The sequence below is a fragment of the Charadrius vociferus genome, unplaced genomic scaffold, assembly GCF_000708025.1.
Source record: "Charadrius vociferus isolate BGI_N301 unplaced genomic scaffold, ASM70802v2 scaffold375, whole genome shotgun sequence".
Classification (NCBI taxonomy): domain Eukaryota; kingdom Metazoa; phylum Chordata; class Aves; order Charadriiformes; family Charadriidae; genus Charadrius; species Charadrius vociferus.
In genome coordinates, this window is record NW_009648440.1 from 2,518,271 (window position 1) to 2,534,745 (window position 16,475).

The 16,475-nt window shown below is 41.3% G+C and overlaps 1 protein-coding gene across 1 annotated transcript in view; it reads right to left on the reverse strand.

Moving 5' to 3' along the window:
- Positions 1–14,083, reverse strand: part of OFCC1 (orofacial cleft 1 candidate 1) — a 124,706-nt gene extending 110,623 nt beyond the window's left edge. The window contains exons 1-3 of the mRNA XM_009885430.1: positions 14,072–14,083; positions 7,804–7,870; positions 7,331–7,507 (exon numbers count right to left, since the gene is read on the reverse strand). Coding sequence (XP_009883732.1) covers positions 7,331–7,507; positions 7,804–7,870; positions 14,072–14,083 — 256 coding nt within the window. The remainder of the gene's footprint in view (positions 1–7,330; positions 7,508–7,803; positions 7,871–14,071) is intronic.
- Positions 14,084–16,475: the final 2,392 nt, after the last annotated feature.

A 16,475-nucleotide genomic window follows, 5' to 3' on the forward strand; every position in this document is an offset into this window, starting at 1 on the left:
AGCTTCAAATTTTCATGAGTACTAGACAGAATTCAATTAAAATTATGTATTAATGGCATCCTCAAACTGAAGAGCATTAAGCAAGTGATTGGACAGTAGATTATATCTTGAAAACATAGCTTGTTAAATACTACCATCAACGGGTGACTTCTCAATTTTAAAAAAGTTTTAAAGGTATCATATGTCATTTTCCTTATCCTCAGTGGAGACCGTAGATAATGAGTAAACCACATAACTGCATCTTATGTTTATATTACAAGCCTTGAATAAACTCACTTGTCAGCTTTGACAGGACGCTGGCAAAGGGGCAGTTCAGGAGCCTGAGAAGTACAGACTGTGCTGCACCTTTCACAACACCTGAAAAACGCCACACCGCACTCAGGGCACCAGTTTTATTTTTTCCCCCCACTCCACTCCTGGAAGACTTACCACGTCACAGACTGTGCTGCGCCTTTCACAACACCTGAAAAATGCCACACCGCACTCACGGCACCAGTTTTATTTTTCCCCTCACTCCACTCCTGGAAGACTTACCACGTTACTGCAGTTTAAGCAAAGGTATAGTATTGGAATTGTTTCTTTCTCTCTTTTTTTTTTTTTTTTTTCCCCTGCAGGCAATGGAGGGCACTGTGCCAAGGGACGCCAGTGCAAGACCTGCTGCTTTTCCTGGGGAAATGCTGTTGGTCGAAGGCGTGAGAAAAAGATTTACTGATGATGACGGAGTTCATTTAGGAACGCTATTAGATAACGTGACGCATGTCAATGGGGAAAATAGATACCAAGAGCTCGAAGGCTGGCAGGCTTAGCAGGTCCCACACTATTCCAAGTGAGGGAACTTGCTGAATTTCAAGGGTCTGACGGCACTATTATGAAGCAAACAATTTCCAAGTGTAATAAACTAGTCTTAAAAATATATATTCAGTCACGTTCTGAAAGAGTATTTCCCAATTATAAAATACATCCATTCTTCACAATTCTTCTCCTCCTACCTTTCACAAATTCAATTTTAGCACATTACTTAGATGAGTGGTACAGTATCCCTGTTGCTGAAATTGCATGCAATGGATCACGTTTTGCACACTACATTACACCTTGTGCCGTTCTGCTGATTTCAATTGGATTACACATTGTGTAATTCAACGCAAAATTACTTCCAATGACAACCCTTTTTATTCCTATGCATACATGGTGATCCATCATGCCCTGCATACCGGGTTTGGCATTTCCATTTCAAGTCCCTGTTGGAATCAGAAAGCATGGAACCACATACACAGAACTTGAATTATTAGATATAAACTTTGCCATTGTTTAAGGAAAAAAAAGGGTAGGGCTTTGATTCATATTTCTGGTCCCATCCTTTATGCAAATCATTTTGTCCAACACAAATTGCCAGTGTTGCAAGCTCCTATTTCCTTCACATGCAGCACAAACACAAGTTTCCAGCAGATGCCTGTGGTTTTTTGTGCTTACTGTCTCTCCAGTGGGTAACTAGCACCGCTTTGGAATGAAATTAAATTCTTTTCAAAAAGCTTCAGCCTCTAGTTCTCTGTAAACAGACTGAATTTGATGCACTTTGATATTTTTATCATCAAATTGTTATCCCACATGGTTCCTTCACAAGGCCCTTTTTTTTGCCTGCAAATTTGCGGGTCAAAGCCCTCACTCAGTTACTCACCTAAGCGACAAAGGGCTTATATTGCCCTGCCGCAGTTGAACTACCTTCAGCAGAAACTGTTCCTTAAGCAAAGTCTTCTCTCTACTTTGGATTTTGATAAGGACCAGAACAATTTTGTAGGGGGATTTTCCCTGTAGGATGCACACAGCACTGCATTAGATATAACCAACCTAGCTCTGCAGCTAGGAGGTGGTGCAGCAGAGCACCGCACAGAGACCCTAATTTGCTCCCAGAAGCAGTATAGCAATGTTAATGCCATGCTGTACCTGGGCTAATTAGAAGAATAGTTTCTGGTCTTCAGTTGAGAGAGCTTTTTTTCCTCTCTTTTTTTTTTTCCCCCCTCAAATATTGTTAATCTCTGTGGGCAAATTTATTGGAGCATGATATGAGATGTTAACAGCGCCTGTTGCAGATAAAATGGTAGAATTAATTAGAGCTTTTGATTTTAGGAGATAATCTAGTTTTGAAAAAAGATTTGTGTATTGGGGATGATGGGGGGGGAAATGAATGCTTCTTTTCATCTGGAGACAATTTTAACTTGAATCAACGTTTAGGGTCAGACTGCCTCTAGCCTTTGTACAAGTGTGCAGGATACAGGAGAACATGATTAGCCTTCCTTTCATCTTCCATGCAAAAGCAATAGAGCATCACAGTCTCTAAAGGTGTCTATGCAACTACCAGGCGTAACACAGGCCATGTAGCAGGAGTATGCTCAAAAAGCCCCATGCCTGGATCCTGCAGCTCACATGCATGGTCGGCACTGCAGCAAGATCACAGTCTAATTTGTTCTGACACATATTCCCTCTGCATGCTCAGGTTGGAGATTTTACCTATATCTTGTACGAATGTGAACAGTGCCATCCTACAGGGCTCTTCTCAGGATTAGTTGGACCAAATCTGTGTAGCTTGGTGGTTGTGGTGAACACTAAACAGTACAAACTGGTATAAGCCACTTGCACATTTCCTGATCACAACAGCTGAAGACAAAACATATTGAATGCTAAAATAGATTAACATTTGCTTTACAGGCCTACGATAAAATGTTAAGTACAGTAGTCCTGTGTTAAAGGATTGCTTGTGGCATACATCATCTCTCTGAAGTGGAGCAGCTCTGCCCCTATTCTGCCTTCAGCTGAAGACAGCATCATTCCTGGAGGTCTGGTGCTTCTGTCACGACAGCTTGCTGGAAGCCCTTTGCTGGGCAGAGACTTTACCAAGCCAGCCTAAACATTAGGGCACTCTACAATATGTTTTGGGTTTAAACACCTCTGGAGATAAAAGAAAAGCCAATACTGCCACACCTTGAGATCAGGTGCCTGGCAAATGGTAGACATAGGTTCCTGTCACTGCGGGTTTACATGATCTAACCCCAGACATTTTTGCCAGGGAAATTTGTCTATTAGACCTCCCATTGGGATGGCAAACGTGAAAATTTCTGGCAAATTCAATACTTGCTGAGGGGAGGAAAGGCAGAAGTAGTGGTTGGATTTAATCTCAAGGAAACTGAGTGCTTTCAGACACAAATAAATTGCACAATTTGGCAAAGACAAGACCACTGTTAGATGATCTTAATTTCACAAGCAATATGTGAAAGAAATGAAGGTGATAGGAGTGATCAGCAAAGAGTCAGCACAGACTCAAAAAGATAAAATGTGGTAGAAGCCACAGCAACCAATTAGCTGGCTGAAAATCAGGAGATTAATCTGAGTACATAGCCAGCCAGGTTCCCTGTATCACTATAAAACTTAACAGCAGTAGCAGGTCTTCACCATATAAGAGTCATGATGTAAAGCATACAGCAGGAAGAGTTACTCAACGGTCTGTTCCTGAACAACAGCCTACTAACGATGATACAATTTAGAATATTATCCATCATAGGAAATATGACAGTGAGAGGCACAGAATGGCCTAACAAACAGAGCAATAGACTAGGGATCAGAGGTTTTATTTCCATTCCTGTCACGGGCCTGCAGGGTGACTGCAGATAAGGCCTCACGCTCTGCCTCAGCTTCCCCACAAGCAAAGCGTGCAGGAGCCTTTGCACTTTGAGTCACAAGAACGGCCCCCACCAATCTGGCTTGAAAGGTGAAAGAGCTTCAGGAAAAAAATACCAGAAAGATTTCATCTGTTATTCAAAACAAGAATCGGTTCACAAACTCTCTTTCCTTTTTGGCACATTTCCTGTTCTCTGAAGGAAGGGAATGGAACAGCCAATATAGCACAAACGTACCTGTGAATTAAACCATTTGGGGGCAGATGCAGGCAAGTTGCATTATCATGGACCTCTGCACTGGCTATTTAATCCTCAAGCGACGTGTGTTCTGCAGAGCAGCCTCCTGTGCAGACATAGCCAAATTCCACGAACAGGTTTTTAAGGCTGTCTTGAACACACAGCCGACTATTCACGCTCCTTCCCGGTATCCTTAGCATGGAGGTGTGTGAGAAGGCATCTCTCAAAAGTAGGTGGAGGTTTTCATAGAGAACACTTCCCTCCAGCAATTGCTGACAGAGGAACAGGCTGTGACACTGTTGCAAGATGGAGGAAATGATAGCAACCCCTGTAGCTATTATTTGCTGCCATTAACGACATGGGCGATGGGTGGAAAGATAATGGAAAGGCAATGCCATCTCCCTGCCCTGCCTTCAAGTGCATAGCCTGAAAATCCAGCCTGATGTTTATATAGCGTTTTCAACCTGTAATCTGCTAAATGCTGCGATTAAATAATTGTGCTTAAGGTTATAACTGCTTTTAAATTGTACAGTTTAACACCAAGCGTTAAAATTGACAAATGCCATTCCCCATTGAGTAAGTAACCGAACCTAAGCCTGGGGCTGAGCGCTGGAAGAGCACCCAATGGTTGCAGAGGGGAGGAAACCCAAAAAGGAAGAGTATTTTACTGGCATCTGGGGAAGAAAAGGGGAGAAAAGCAAGTGAGCAGTGGAGGGGCTTAAAACATGTTTATTTCACGTAGGCTGTGTTTTTACGCTTGACAAGCATTTCCTTTAAGGTAAGGAAGTCTGGCACAAGGTGGAAAAAGGACTGTCATTTCACTGGCATAGCAAAGTTTGGTGCAACAAGCCACGCTGGTGTGTCAGGGCAACCCCCACCCACCCTACCCCAGAGAAACAGGTTCCAGTGTGGGGTGCAAGTCTTGCCTCCCAGGGTAAAAATAAGTAGACTTCTCTGCTAAAATGTCTCTTGTGAACTGCACACTGGCTCCCAAGAGCTGAGGGGCAGGAAAGGAAGCTGTGGAAGAGTTTCCGCTATGGTGTAGGGTGGTGATAGTTTTTAAACACCGCAAGTGTTCTCGCTACGAGCTCAAATGACAGCAGCTGTGCAAAGCAGCCATGAACATGGAGCAAAGCAAAGGAAGGCTGGCTCAAGGAACTGACCCTGTGGGCTCTGGCAGTTCCAAACCACAACAGATTGCCACAAGAAGGGGTAAGTTACCTGTAAGACCTAGTCTTCACTAAGGACTGTGAAATACGACCATTTATACGTTACTACACTCATGTGATACCTCACTTACCTATGCACAGTTGGTTTTTCCCTTTCCCTCTTTAACAAAGTATTGTTACATGGAAATAGGTAGAATTAGCTTGTGAGGTACTGGAAAGTTTCGTTCATTTTTTTTCCCAGGTTTCTGGACAGGCTTGAAGCTGTAGTTTTATTAGCAGCCCTTGATAAGTTTGCACTGGCCTCTGCAACTGCCAAACAAGTCCTGACAAAAGTTAGACTAAGAATAAATAAATGCAAGGTTGGACCAGATGATCTCTAGAGGTCTCTTCCAATCTAGACTTTTTATGATGGTATAAATGGATGATTATTTTTTTTAATAGCCGCGTGACTTAGAGGCAGAGCTACACGAATAACTGATCTTTTGGTTAACTGGATGAACAGAAGGTCAAGGAGGGAGACAGAGTGTTGGGAAACAAAATTTTCCAACTCCCAGCAAGCTTTCCTCTCCCATTACAAAAACACTTAGCAGTGTATCAAGGCATTGCATTCCAGGCAAAATGTAACAATTTCTGCTCCTTTCACAAAGATTATATTCAGTTAGGGTTTTTTGAACAAAATGCTACTTAGGATGAAAAATCAAAATGTTTAAAAACACATTTCAGGCTTTTAAAAAAATGTGTTGTTTTCTTGAGGGAACTATTCATGAATTTCTGAAGAGGCGACTGAAAGCATGGATAGTCTCCAGCGAGCCTGACTTCATTTTTTGCCAGATAGACTGTTTCATTAAAAAACAATCAATCCCTTTGTCTGCTTAATCACTGTTCTGACAGGCTGCAAAGGAAAGACGAAGAATTCCTGCTCCGTGCGGTGCTACACAGAGTCACATGAAGGCTAAATGGAAAGCCAAACCTAATTTTGCAAGGGGCCATTAGCAGCCGAGGGCTCTCCAGTCCCACAAGAATAAAATCTTAACACAACAAGGTCCAAAGTTGTAAAAGCGAATGCCTGAAGTTCTGCCCACCAGCCTGCACTTACCCATCTAAATACCTGGGCTGATACACAGGGGTACTTAGCAAGCAGCATCACCACTTGTGAGTTAACGGGAAACGCTGGGTGATCAGGACTTTTCAAAGTCATATCATTTTCTTTGGTATCTTGGGAGGTCTTGGACCTTGGATGCACATTTACATATTCATGGATGCACACAGTCCACTTGAAGTTAATGAGACCATACAGTCCAATAAGGTAAAAAAATTTTTATGGGTATTTAGGGAAGATTTTAAGTCTGACCGCAGGCACTTTTGCTTTTACATTAAATCTTGGCCCAGGATTTTTCTCATATAGCTCACAAGATGTCTTTACATGCTTTTCCTCACCTTTTTTTTTCCTCACTGGATCACTAAGTAAAAATAAACCTTTGTCGTAACATTCAGCAGTAATAATTGAAAAATAGAGTAATTAAACAATAGAGTAATTAAACAATAGGTTAAAAGATATCAAACCTCTGCAAAAGGAAAACTAGCATCAGTAAAGATCCTTATAGTCTGTTTGAATGAGCCTAAATGATAAACAGAGATTGCTTCCTAAGGCAGCGCCTCTTTTAGGTGCTGCATCAAAGCTGAGCTTAAAAGCCAGGATCGCTCCCCTTGAAAAGCCGCGCGAACAGGACTCTTTGCTCCAAGTACTGAGCAACACTCGCTGAAAAAAATAACAAAACATGAAGCAGAGGCAAGATGCTGATTGACTGAGGGCATATGGGAGACCTAAGGACAACAATCAATCATGGATCTGTAAGCTGTTTAAAACTACTCAATGCTCGGGAGCCAGCGAGGGAGCAGCATCTGTGCACTCGGACCAGCTGTGGTGCCTCCGAAACCCAACCCGCCACAAATTAGGGGGAAGCGCTGCCATGAGAGCCTGCTCCCTGTGCACCCCCCGCCAGCAGGGACCACCATACAACCTGCACCCCCTGTTACAGGGAGACACTTGAGAACGAAGACGGAGCCCAGGCCTCTAAATATTTAGACGGCCAATGTTTTCGGCGGTATTTTGGGTTTCCCATCCAGGGTTTGCAGGGGCGCCTGTTTGGACAGGTTGGGATGGGAACGCCCGGCGCAGGCCATGGAGTGTGCAGGTTGGATGGGGAACACAACCACTGTCACTGTGTTTGAGGCTAATCAGGTTTGATGTCTCACCTCTTGGTTCAGCATGGGCTTGCAGCCCGAGTTTTTGTTGGTGAGCTGCAAGGGTGCTATCTGGCTTGTCATGTCTAATAATTTTCTCTTCTGAAGGCTGATATGCTGAAAGATCTGTGCTGCTGATGTTAAAAGCTGGATTTTCAATGCCTTCTGTTGCTGCTCTCTCTTCTTTTACTACAGAAAACAAGGAGGTCAGAAGAGCACATTATAGCAAAGTGTATTTCAATGACAAGCAGAAAATTCCTTCTAGTAATTCCTTTGCTGAAAGACTCAAGTGTATCGTCCTCAAATGTCGCCAAAACAGAATTAGGTTAAAATTAACTCTAAAAAAAAAAAAAAAAAAAGATTAAAATAATTACAAATTGCACCCTGACAAGCAAGAGCAAAATTTCGCCCACAGCCATTTGTCTGTAATTAGTTAATTAATCCTTACACAAATTATGAGCAATAACTCATCAAGCAAGGCTCACCCATCAGAAATTCAGCCGACTTGGATTTCTTCTGCTTAGTTTGCTTCAGAGCCTTCTGCTGGAACTTCTGGAGGGAAATTGTTAAATGAATAAATTAGCTAAAGAACGAAGATCATCCTTTATGATCCACAACTAACACAGTATTTTAAATATGGGATGGCATTGAAATGTCATTTAATTTACATCTCTGCTAAAGGGGTCAAACACTAATTGAACAACAGAAGTGGAAGAATTAAATAAAACAGAAAAAGAAAAGTTAAAACAAATGCCAAATGAAGGTCACATTAAAATACTTTGTTTTTTACCAATTTTAATTAATGCAAAGAAACCTCAACAAATGAAGAACATTATAAGACTTGTCTTTACAGTATGCATTCAGCAGCAACTGCTTTATTTCACTTGCAGAACTGCAGTGCTTCATTTAGAAAAGTTTGGTTATGCAGCATATTTATAGATAGATTTCCCTGACACCCCTCATTCTCCTGTTTTCTAAGCCCACTTACATAACCAGTATATTTGTTCATCACAGCACAGCTAAAAATGAATGAGCTCTACCATTTCGTTCAAGGCAATAAAATAAAAATAACTCGAAAACAATTTACGATGAGATGTCACAAAAGAGAGATCATGGTCCAGGGAAGAGGGGAAGCAGGACTCATTACAATGAGGAAAAGTTCATTTAATATTAGAGAGATGTCAGCAACAGTTATAGTGAAAACAAATAGCAAGAGATCTCGGAGGACCTAAACTCTGATGAGTTCTATGTTAATTCCCGTGGGGAAGCAAGGCTCAGAAAAATTGCAGTCACATTACTGCCATCAGGAAGGCCCAAGTGCTAAACACCGTCTTTGTATAATACTTTGACCGGCGCTAGCGAGAGCATCACGTGTGGGCTCATGCGTGGCTATAGACCCCTATAATAGATGCTAACAGTCAAAGCAGGCGGAGATTACCTAAAACAAAGTACATCTGGGAATATTAATCAAAGCCAAAACCAAAGTAAGAAAACAGTTCCGACCCATTTATTTTTGAACGTCACATGGCAGTTTCCGAAAACAGCATTGTTTTTTCAAGCCAGTTGCTTAATTGTCCAGTGATAAAGACCACTCCTGGCAACATAGCTCCTGGAAACTGTCAATACAAAAGGATTAATTACAAGAATCATTGAAAAATTGCAATTTTTACAGCATCCATCTTTCCCGTTTGATTGCGGGTGTCAATTTCAAGTAAAAAAACAATGCTTGCAGCAGACACAATCAATACATCTGTCAAAAATAACTCAACCATAGCAATGACAGATTAATACAGATATTAATATCTTCATGTATATATGCACACACACATATACGTTAATTTGAAAACAGTGGACTTCCTCTAAATTAAAGCCACTACCCTACTGAAAAACAAATGTGTGAAAATGACTAGACACATTCTGGCAACCACAACAAATAAATAATATAACAGAATTAATTCCTACAAGTCACATGCAGCACAAATGAAGTTGATAATTTTGTCAGGAGTTCAATAGGTTCAGAAATTCACCCTACTGCTGGTTTTTTTCAAACTGAAAAATCTTTCAGAAATACACATTAGCTGAGTTAGTATCTTTATAATTATATCACTTTTGCAATATTAAAGTATTGCTGCTTTCCTGCAAACCACAAAATTTTAATCAAGTCAGTTTTAGAGATTCCAGCAGTATTTATAATACTGCTGTGTGATAATTGTTCTTATCATGCTGCATAAAATCACCACACAAAACCTTGAACTTTATGTTAATAGCCAAAGAAAACATCTAGACAAAAATTCTGGGAAAACTTTTCAACTGGTATAAATCAGTATAAAACCGTAATTTTGATGGAATTGAGATGATCTGTATTACATTCTATGTATTCCTTCTGTATGTCAGATTTCCCTAGCAAAACCAACTGCAGGCTATACTAGCCATAGTCAACTTTCAATTTTTATAGCCTGTAAAATGCATAAGCTCCTTTCACTGCAAGAAGAAAAAAAAAGTATTCCTCCTTCCCCATATCTAATAAAGATGCACAGTGGGTTTTGATGTTTTGGAGTGTCTTTTTCTCTGTGTGTGTGTGTGTTTTGGGAGGGGGTGTGTGTATGTGTTTTGGTTTGTTGTTGTTTGTTTGGGTTTTTTTTAATTTTCAGTATAGTTAGCAGCAAATTTTGTTGTTTCAAGGACACAGTAGACTACATTCTTCCGCAGTTCACTTACTCGAATGCAAATTAGAATTTTTAAGTAGTTGATGTACAGGCTTGTGACCTCTACTTACTTCCAAAGAACTTCAAAAGAAATTATGCCCTTGTCCCTTAATGTGATCAGGTTTTAAAAAGGTGCTTTTCGTAAGTTCATATTTTTTAGAATGAATGTAACAATTTATTTTCAACAGCAGAAAGGAATTCTTCCAGAGTTACTTCTCAACATAACTGAATAACGGAGTATTTCGGTGCTGACCTTTGTGTAATCAACACATGTTCTTGTCACTTTGTGCTTCAGAGGAAATTAGAAGACATTTTCCTGTCATACCTATCTCCAGCCAATTTCCTCTTCCTTCTCTTTTCTACACGAGCACCTTTAAGTAGTGTAAATTACACTCTCTTTTTCACACACACCCCCCCTTCATTTTACGTTTCCTTCCCCAGCCCCCCTACCATTATGATGCTTTGCCTTCTCATCAGAGAATAGGCAGGAAATTATCCAGTGGCATTTTATATTCATTTTATCATTAGTCACTAGTAGATAATTTATGTATTTATGCAAATTTATGTCCAAACCAATTGTTCTTTAATCAGTCCACATGTACCTGCAAAACTCAGGTTTTCAATAGCAAATTAAATAAAACTCTCTCGGTGACTACTTGCCGTATTTGCAGGCCAAGTCCAGTTGTGTGAGCGTACCTACACGAATGCACATGAACGCACATCCATACAGAAAGCCATCGCTCTAATTATAGAACATTATCCAAAAATAAACATAAAAAAGCATTCCTACAAAAGCAGCGAAGTTACAGAACTGGAGGCCAGATCCTCAAGTGATACAAAGGCTGTGCTGGTTTACACCTGTGGTGGAGGTGGTCCAACTTGCATCCACAAACAAAACACGTCAGACCTGTCCATCCACAACCAGCACATAAAAAGGGGATGTCCTTTGCTTGCAAAGTCAAGTTTAAAGGGTGATGCTGCTGCTGATAGCAATTCATCCTGTCTCAAAGCTCCACCACAGCTGGTGGAAAACAAAAAGTCTTGCCTTTTAACTATTTTTTTAAAAAAAAAAAATGCCTTCCTACCTTGAGTGTGCTGCATTACGGGAAAGGGGAGTTAGAAGTGTCTGAGCACAGCACAGACTAATCACCATGTCATTCAAAAAGTGACCTAAACCTTTAGATGCCTTTTTGCATGCCGTCGTCATTAAAACGCACCACCTGCTTTCCGATACCAATTGAAACAAAGGAAAACCCGGAGTACCAGGACCCGCCGTACTCGGGTCTGCGGGAGAGCAGCGAGTGCAGCAACAACGGCAGCAGCAGCAGCGAGGGAAAAAACCCTCATTTATAACCAGTGACAACTAAAACCTACGAAGTTTTTAAAAGAATGTGATTGTTGTCAAAAGGAATTGGGTACAACAATGCTGCGTTCAGCTCTGGTTCCACTCAAAGCCGTGGCTGAGGGGCTCTGGGAGAGCTGCTGGAAGGCTGGTGGGCACAGACCAGCAAGAAAGTGAATTTTGCATACTGTACGGATCATCGCTCAGTTCAGGGCAGTCATATTGAATCTGTGATCAACGAATTGTGCTTCATGAAACCGTCAGCCCTCATTTATGTCTAGCTGTTTTCTTCTGTCCTGCTGTAAACAAGCTCTGCTCTGAGCTGTCTCCCTACCCTTATCTGCTTACGAAGATCACACAGACAGACCTCATCAGCAGCCTTAGAGTTAAAGTTAAAGTTACTGCTTCCAGACAGCAGTCCCCATGCAAGCTGGAAGTCAAAAAGAAGAGCAACTTTGGAATGACAGAGTTTTAGTTCCTTTTAGGAAATGCATACCTTAGATTCATACACATACTGGCATGTTATGTCTCTTTCATGAAATTAAATTAGGTGTTCCTAATATGAACAACTGTTTCTAACATCAGCAAACTAGCTCAGCAGATTCATCCATGGTTTTGTTTGTGGGTTGGTTTTGTGGTTTGTTGTTTTTTGGGTTTTTTTTTTCCTTTGGGGCCTTGTTTGAATACAGCCAAAAGAGAAGTAGCTGGAAATATTGTCAATCTGGTAGGGCTCCAAGAACCTAATAATGCCTGAAATGCTCTAAGGAGTGTAATGATGGTAAACAGGAACAGGTATGTTGGCTTCTGTTCTCATTCACTTCAGCAAGAGCATTAGCCTTTCAACATAAAGCAGAGCACAGTTTTCAAAGAGCGAGCCTCTCGCATAAAAAGGGATGGAGCCTTACTAAAAACATATTCCTCTGCAAACACACGCACAAATGCGTTAGCTGGTATTTACAGCATTTAATTCTTGCAACCAGCTGCTAAGTCCCTGTTAAGGCTTTCCTTTATGCAGCTGGAGCTGGAACCTTTTCCGTTCTCCCAGCCTATTACTTCGTCTATTTAAGGGATGGCAGCCAAAGAGAAACAGCTTGTAATTTGCACCTGTCTGCTTTAAGCACTCCATGTTAGATTTTGCAGAGAGCAAACTCTTCATTGCTAATGAGAATGACACTTAGTAGGGTCAAACACATTTTTTAGCTGACTCTGCAGCAATTAAAAAATAAATAAATAAACACCGACTTCCTTTAATCCTGTTCTAGCTAGAGAACGAGGCTAAAGGAAAAGCCTTGTCGAAAAAGAGCAGCTCAGTGTGTAGGCGGAAGATGTAACCACACGTGTCTCGTCTAATGGGATACTGGGCACAGCGAGGCATGACTAAACCTGTACACTGCCCATGCAGGAGCACAGGGGAGAGCTTTTGCCTCTTCCCCCTATAAAATTCAGAAAACAGCCACATGCAAAGAATCCTGAATTTCTACATACTGGGCTGCCTTTTGAGGTCTCACGGTATGCTTTGCTACCTACAGGGTCAGGCCCGTGAGAACATAGTTCTCTGAGAATTAAAAAGAAATTCATGCTTCATTCCTGATCCAGAGGTGTGCAAGCATTACCCTGCAGAGACACACGTGCCGGAGCATAGAGCAGTGAAGGTGTACCTCAAGCGGACAACCCACGTGTGATCTTTCCAGCCTTACATAAACTACCTTAGCATGTTTGCTTCTCGCTAGAAAACAAGCATTGGCGCTTTCAGTCAACAGTGGTATCATTTAAAATTACATTGAAAGAAATAACAATTACACTGGCATATTGGTTTTGTTACTTAAGAAATAGACTTTTTCTTGCTTGCACTTAAGATACAAAAGTCCTCAAAAACTCAAGCTACAGACCTGATGACAAGAACAAAAATGCTGGGGGGGGGACGGGGGGGACAGGAACAGAAAGGAAAGAAAACAAAGTAAAACATACAATTTATTAAAGAAAACATTGGTGCTGCATTTTGATTTCATAAATTGTCCCCATGTGTACTTCCTGTTTAAACAATAACTAACATGATGATGGGTTAAATGAAGTTGAGATTGTCACAAACATGGCCTCGCTAGTAATTAATGTAGTTTAATATGGTTGTTGGCACACATCTCACATGACAGATAATGTTCCAACATGTCACTGATAGGACCTTTCAGCACAGCTTTAGGAGATCTACCAGGCATTGCCGAGGTTGGTTAGGTCAAAGGGTTGAACCATGTGTAATTCAGAACAGAGGAGGTCCCACGGTCGCTCCACAAAAACAATTACACTACTTATTTCACTCCATCCCTTGCCCGAAATTCACAAGCCTCACAGTTTCAGCGCAGTCAATCTTGCTCTGCCCTGGGGCTATGAGCCACATGAAAATATGTGGTGCTGTGTTTATAAATCTAATCAAAAATAGAAACAGTAGACAAGCACAATGAGGTCCTACTATGGATCATGGGAATTCTCTAAATTCTGAAGGCACTTTTGTTTAACTTCTGTGGGCCTTCTCCTACCATTACATTGTCTGGTACTCTCGTTAATCATCCCCTTGACTTGTCAATGATATAAAGGAGCCTACACGTCTGCTGACTTCCCTCCCATCACACTACAAATAATATTATGAAATAGCAATGCTAGGAATAGCCCTTTTAATTTTTCTGTTTTAAAGTGGGGTTTTTCTTCGCTTACCTCTTTCTCCATGCCAGCCTGCCCTTTCTCAGACCTGCAGCAGAAAACACTTCCTTCTGCAACAAAAGAGAGGGAGCACATCTGAATTTTCAGTCTGCACACAGTCACTAATACCCTTAGGTTTAACACACAGACTTGCAGAACACCAGCCTAGAAACCTGCCAGGATGGGGGCGTCTTTTCCTGCTGCAGTCCCTGCTCCTGCCTTGCCAAAGAGCAAAGGGAGAAGACAGTGCTGTTCCTTCACTTCACCTTTCAAAAAAAAAAAAAAGAAAAACAACAAAAAACAACAAAAAACCCCAAACCTTTGCATATGATCACAATGAAAAAACACCTAACAAACAAAGATAAAAAAGAAAAGAGTAGTTTGAGCTCAGGTGAAGTAACACCAACAAAGATATGCTTTTGGGGGGATGTAGCCCAGGAATAGATAGTTTCTACCCACAGACAGCAACTACTAAAACAATGCAGAGAGTTTGCTGTGGAATACAACTAACCTGAAGGTTACAGTACTAAAGCCGCCAGACTCAGGAATGCTTCTGTGATCCAACATTTAGGTGGGTCCCACTTGTGCCTCGCTCCCTGTGCTGGGATTTCCATTAGAAAGATGGAAATTATCCTCTACTCTAAGGTTATAACCATATAACCATATATATAACCATTCAGCCATATAACCATAACATAATTTTACAAGTTACGTAACACATCAGCAAAAATCGCCTCGATTTTATACCGGCTACTTTTGTCTCTGTGTGGGAAACTAAAAATATTCATTCAAAATAGCTAGACGGGTTGCCCCTGTGCTCACTGAAATCAATGGCAAAACCTCAGTCTGACTCCAGTCGCAGGATCTGAACTGCAATGAATAGCAAGCTTCTTTCTTTGCCAGCTTTTCCCTTATGCATTTATACAAACACACATTCAGATTATTTTGCAGGGCCTGGAAACAAAACAAGACTTTGAACAATTAAAAATATCCCCCCAGAGTCCCTCAGAAGCTTTAATTGACCTTCTGGGTCAGAAGATGCCCCGTACAAAGTACATGTTTGGCCCCAGTTGAGGAAACTCTCTTCCTGAGGGCACCAGGCAAAGAAGTGCTTAATTCTAAGTATGTGCTTAAGTTTCATTGAAATCAATACAATGGACAGTGGACAGGGCCACAAATTCTCTACGGAAAAAGGCTGCATTGTCCCTTTGGTTGCTCAGTAATGAATGAAGGGCTGAGCTTTTGCCCAGGTCTTGCTCACACTGAGAGTCTGCTGACCTTTGCCATTGCTCCTCAATTTCGGTGCCCTCCTTGGGGTGCCAAGGCCATTGCAGAGATGCCGGGGGCTGCAATTCTGGCAACTCCTGCTCCTCCTGCAGCCAGCTCTGCCCAAATAGCCCCTGTGCCGTAGCCCACAGCTGTTGCAGAAACCACGCCGAAATGCCTCTCCTCCATAACACTCTACGATATTGAAAATAAAGCCCCACCGAGATCATGCAGGTGAGCTAAGGTCATGTATCTAGTCATCATATGTCTCTGAAAACAACCCCAGAGTCCCAATTCCAAAATCCAGGATGGGTTTGCAGGCCAAGGTAGTACCTGCATCACTTTTCCAGCTGCTCTAATCTAATCCCATGTCCACTGAACACAGCAGGTAAACCGTTTTGAGTCCAATAGCACAGCACGTTCCCTGTTATGGCTCAAACAGGAGCAGCAAAACCCAAGAACCTGAATGAACCAAAAACGCAATAAAAGCTTGAAATGGCTCCCCTCCTTTTCAAGGTAAAAACACATGAAGCTGCCGCAGAAAGAACTGATAAAGATGCAAATTCAACACTTCCCCCTCCATGGTCAACATCTGCTGATTGAAGAAGAGCCAAAGATGCAGCAATAAGAACTTAAAAAGCAACAACAGTCCCACGAATTCTAACATCAGTGGAGAAACTTGGAGTTTCATCTTAAAGAATGTGATTCACCAAAATAGGGAAGCAAAGGCAAAGATATATAAACAATGAGTTCAGAGGAGACATTAGTAACATTAGTGCCTTAACACTGATTTTTTTACAGTTCAGGAACTTCCCTTTATTTGCGTTTTCTAGGGAATTTGTTTATTTGTTTGGGTGGGGGATAACTTTGGTGTTTTTATAAATGAAGGCGCTAGACATTGCATTTCCTTTTTTCTTTTTAATACTAATCGGGCAACACATTCAACACTGCATTAACTGGTGTTGACTGTGGCCTTACTTAACCTCATCAGTCTATTTTCTGTAGCTGGATAACAGCTGAATCATTAGCATTAAGCTGGCTTGCAGTCCTGAAAGAGTACAGCAAAAACAAAGTACATGATGTTTTCCATCAATCGAAAAACAACATAAAACTTATTTCAGATCCCACCAGATATTTTCTTTTATACTCAGCT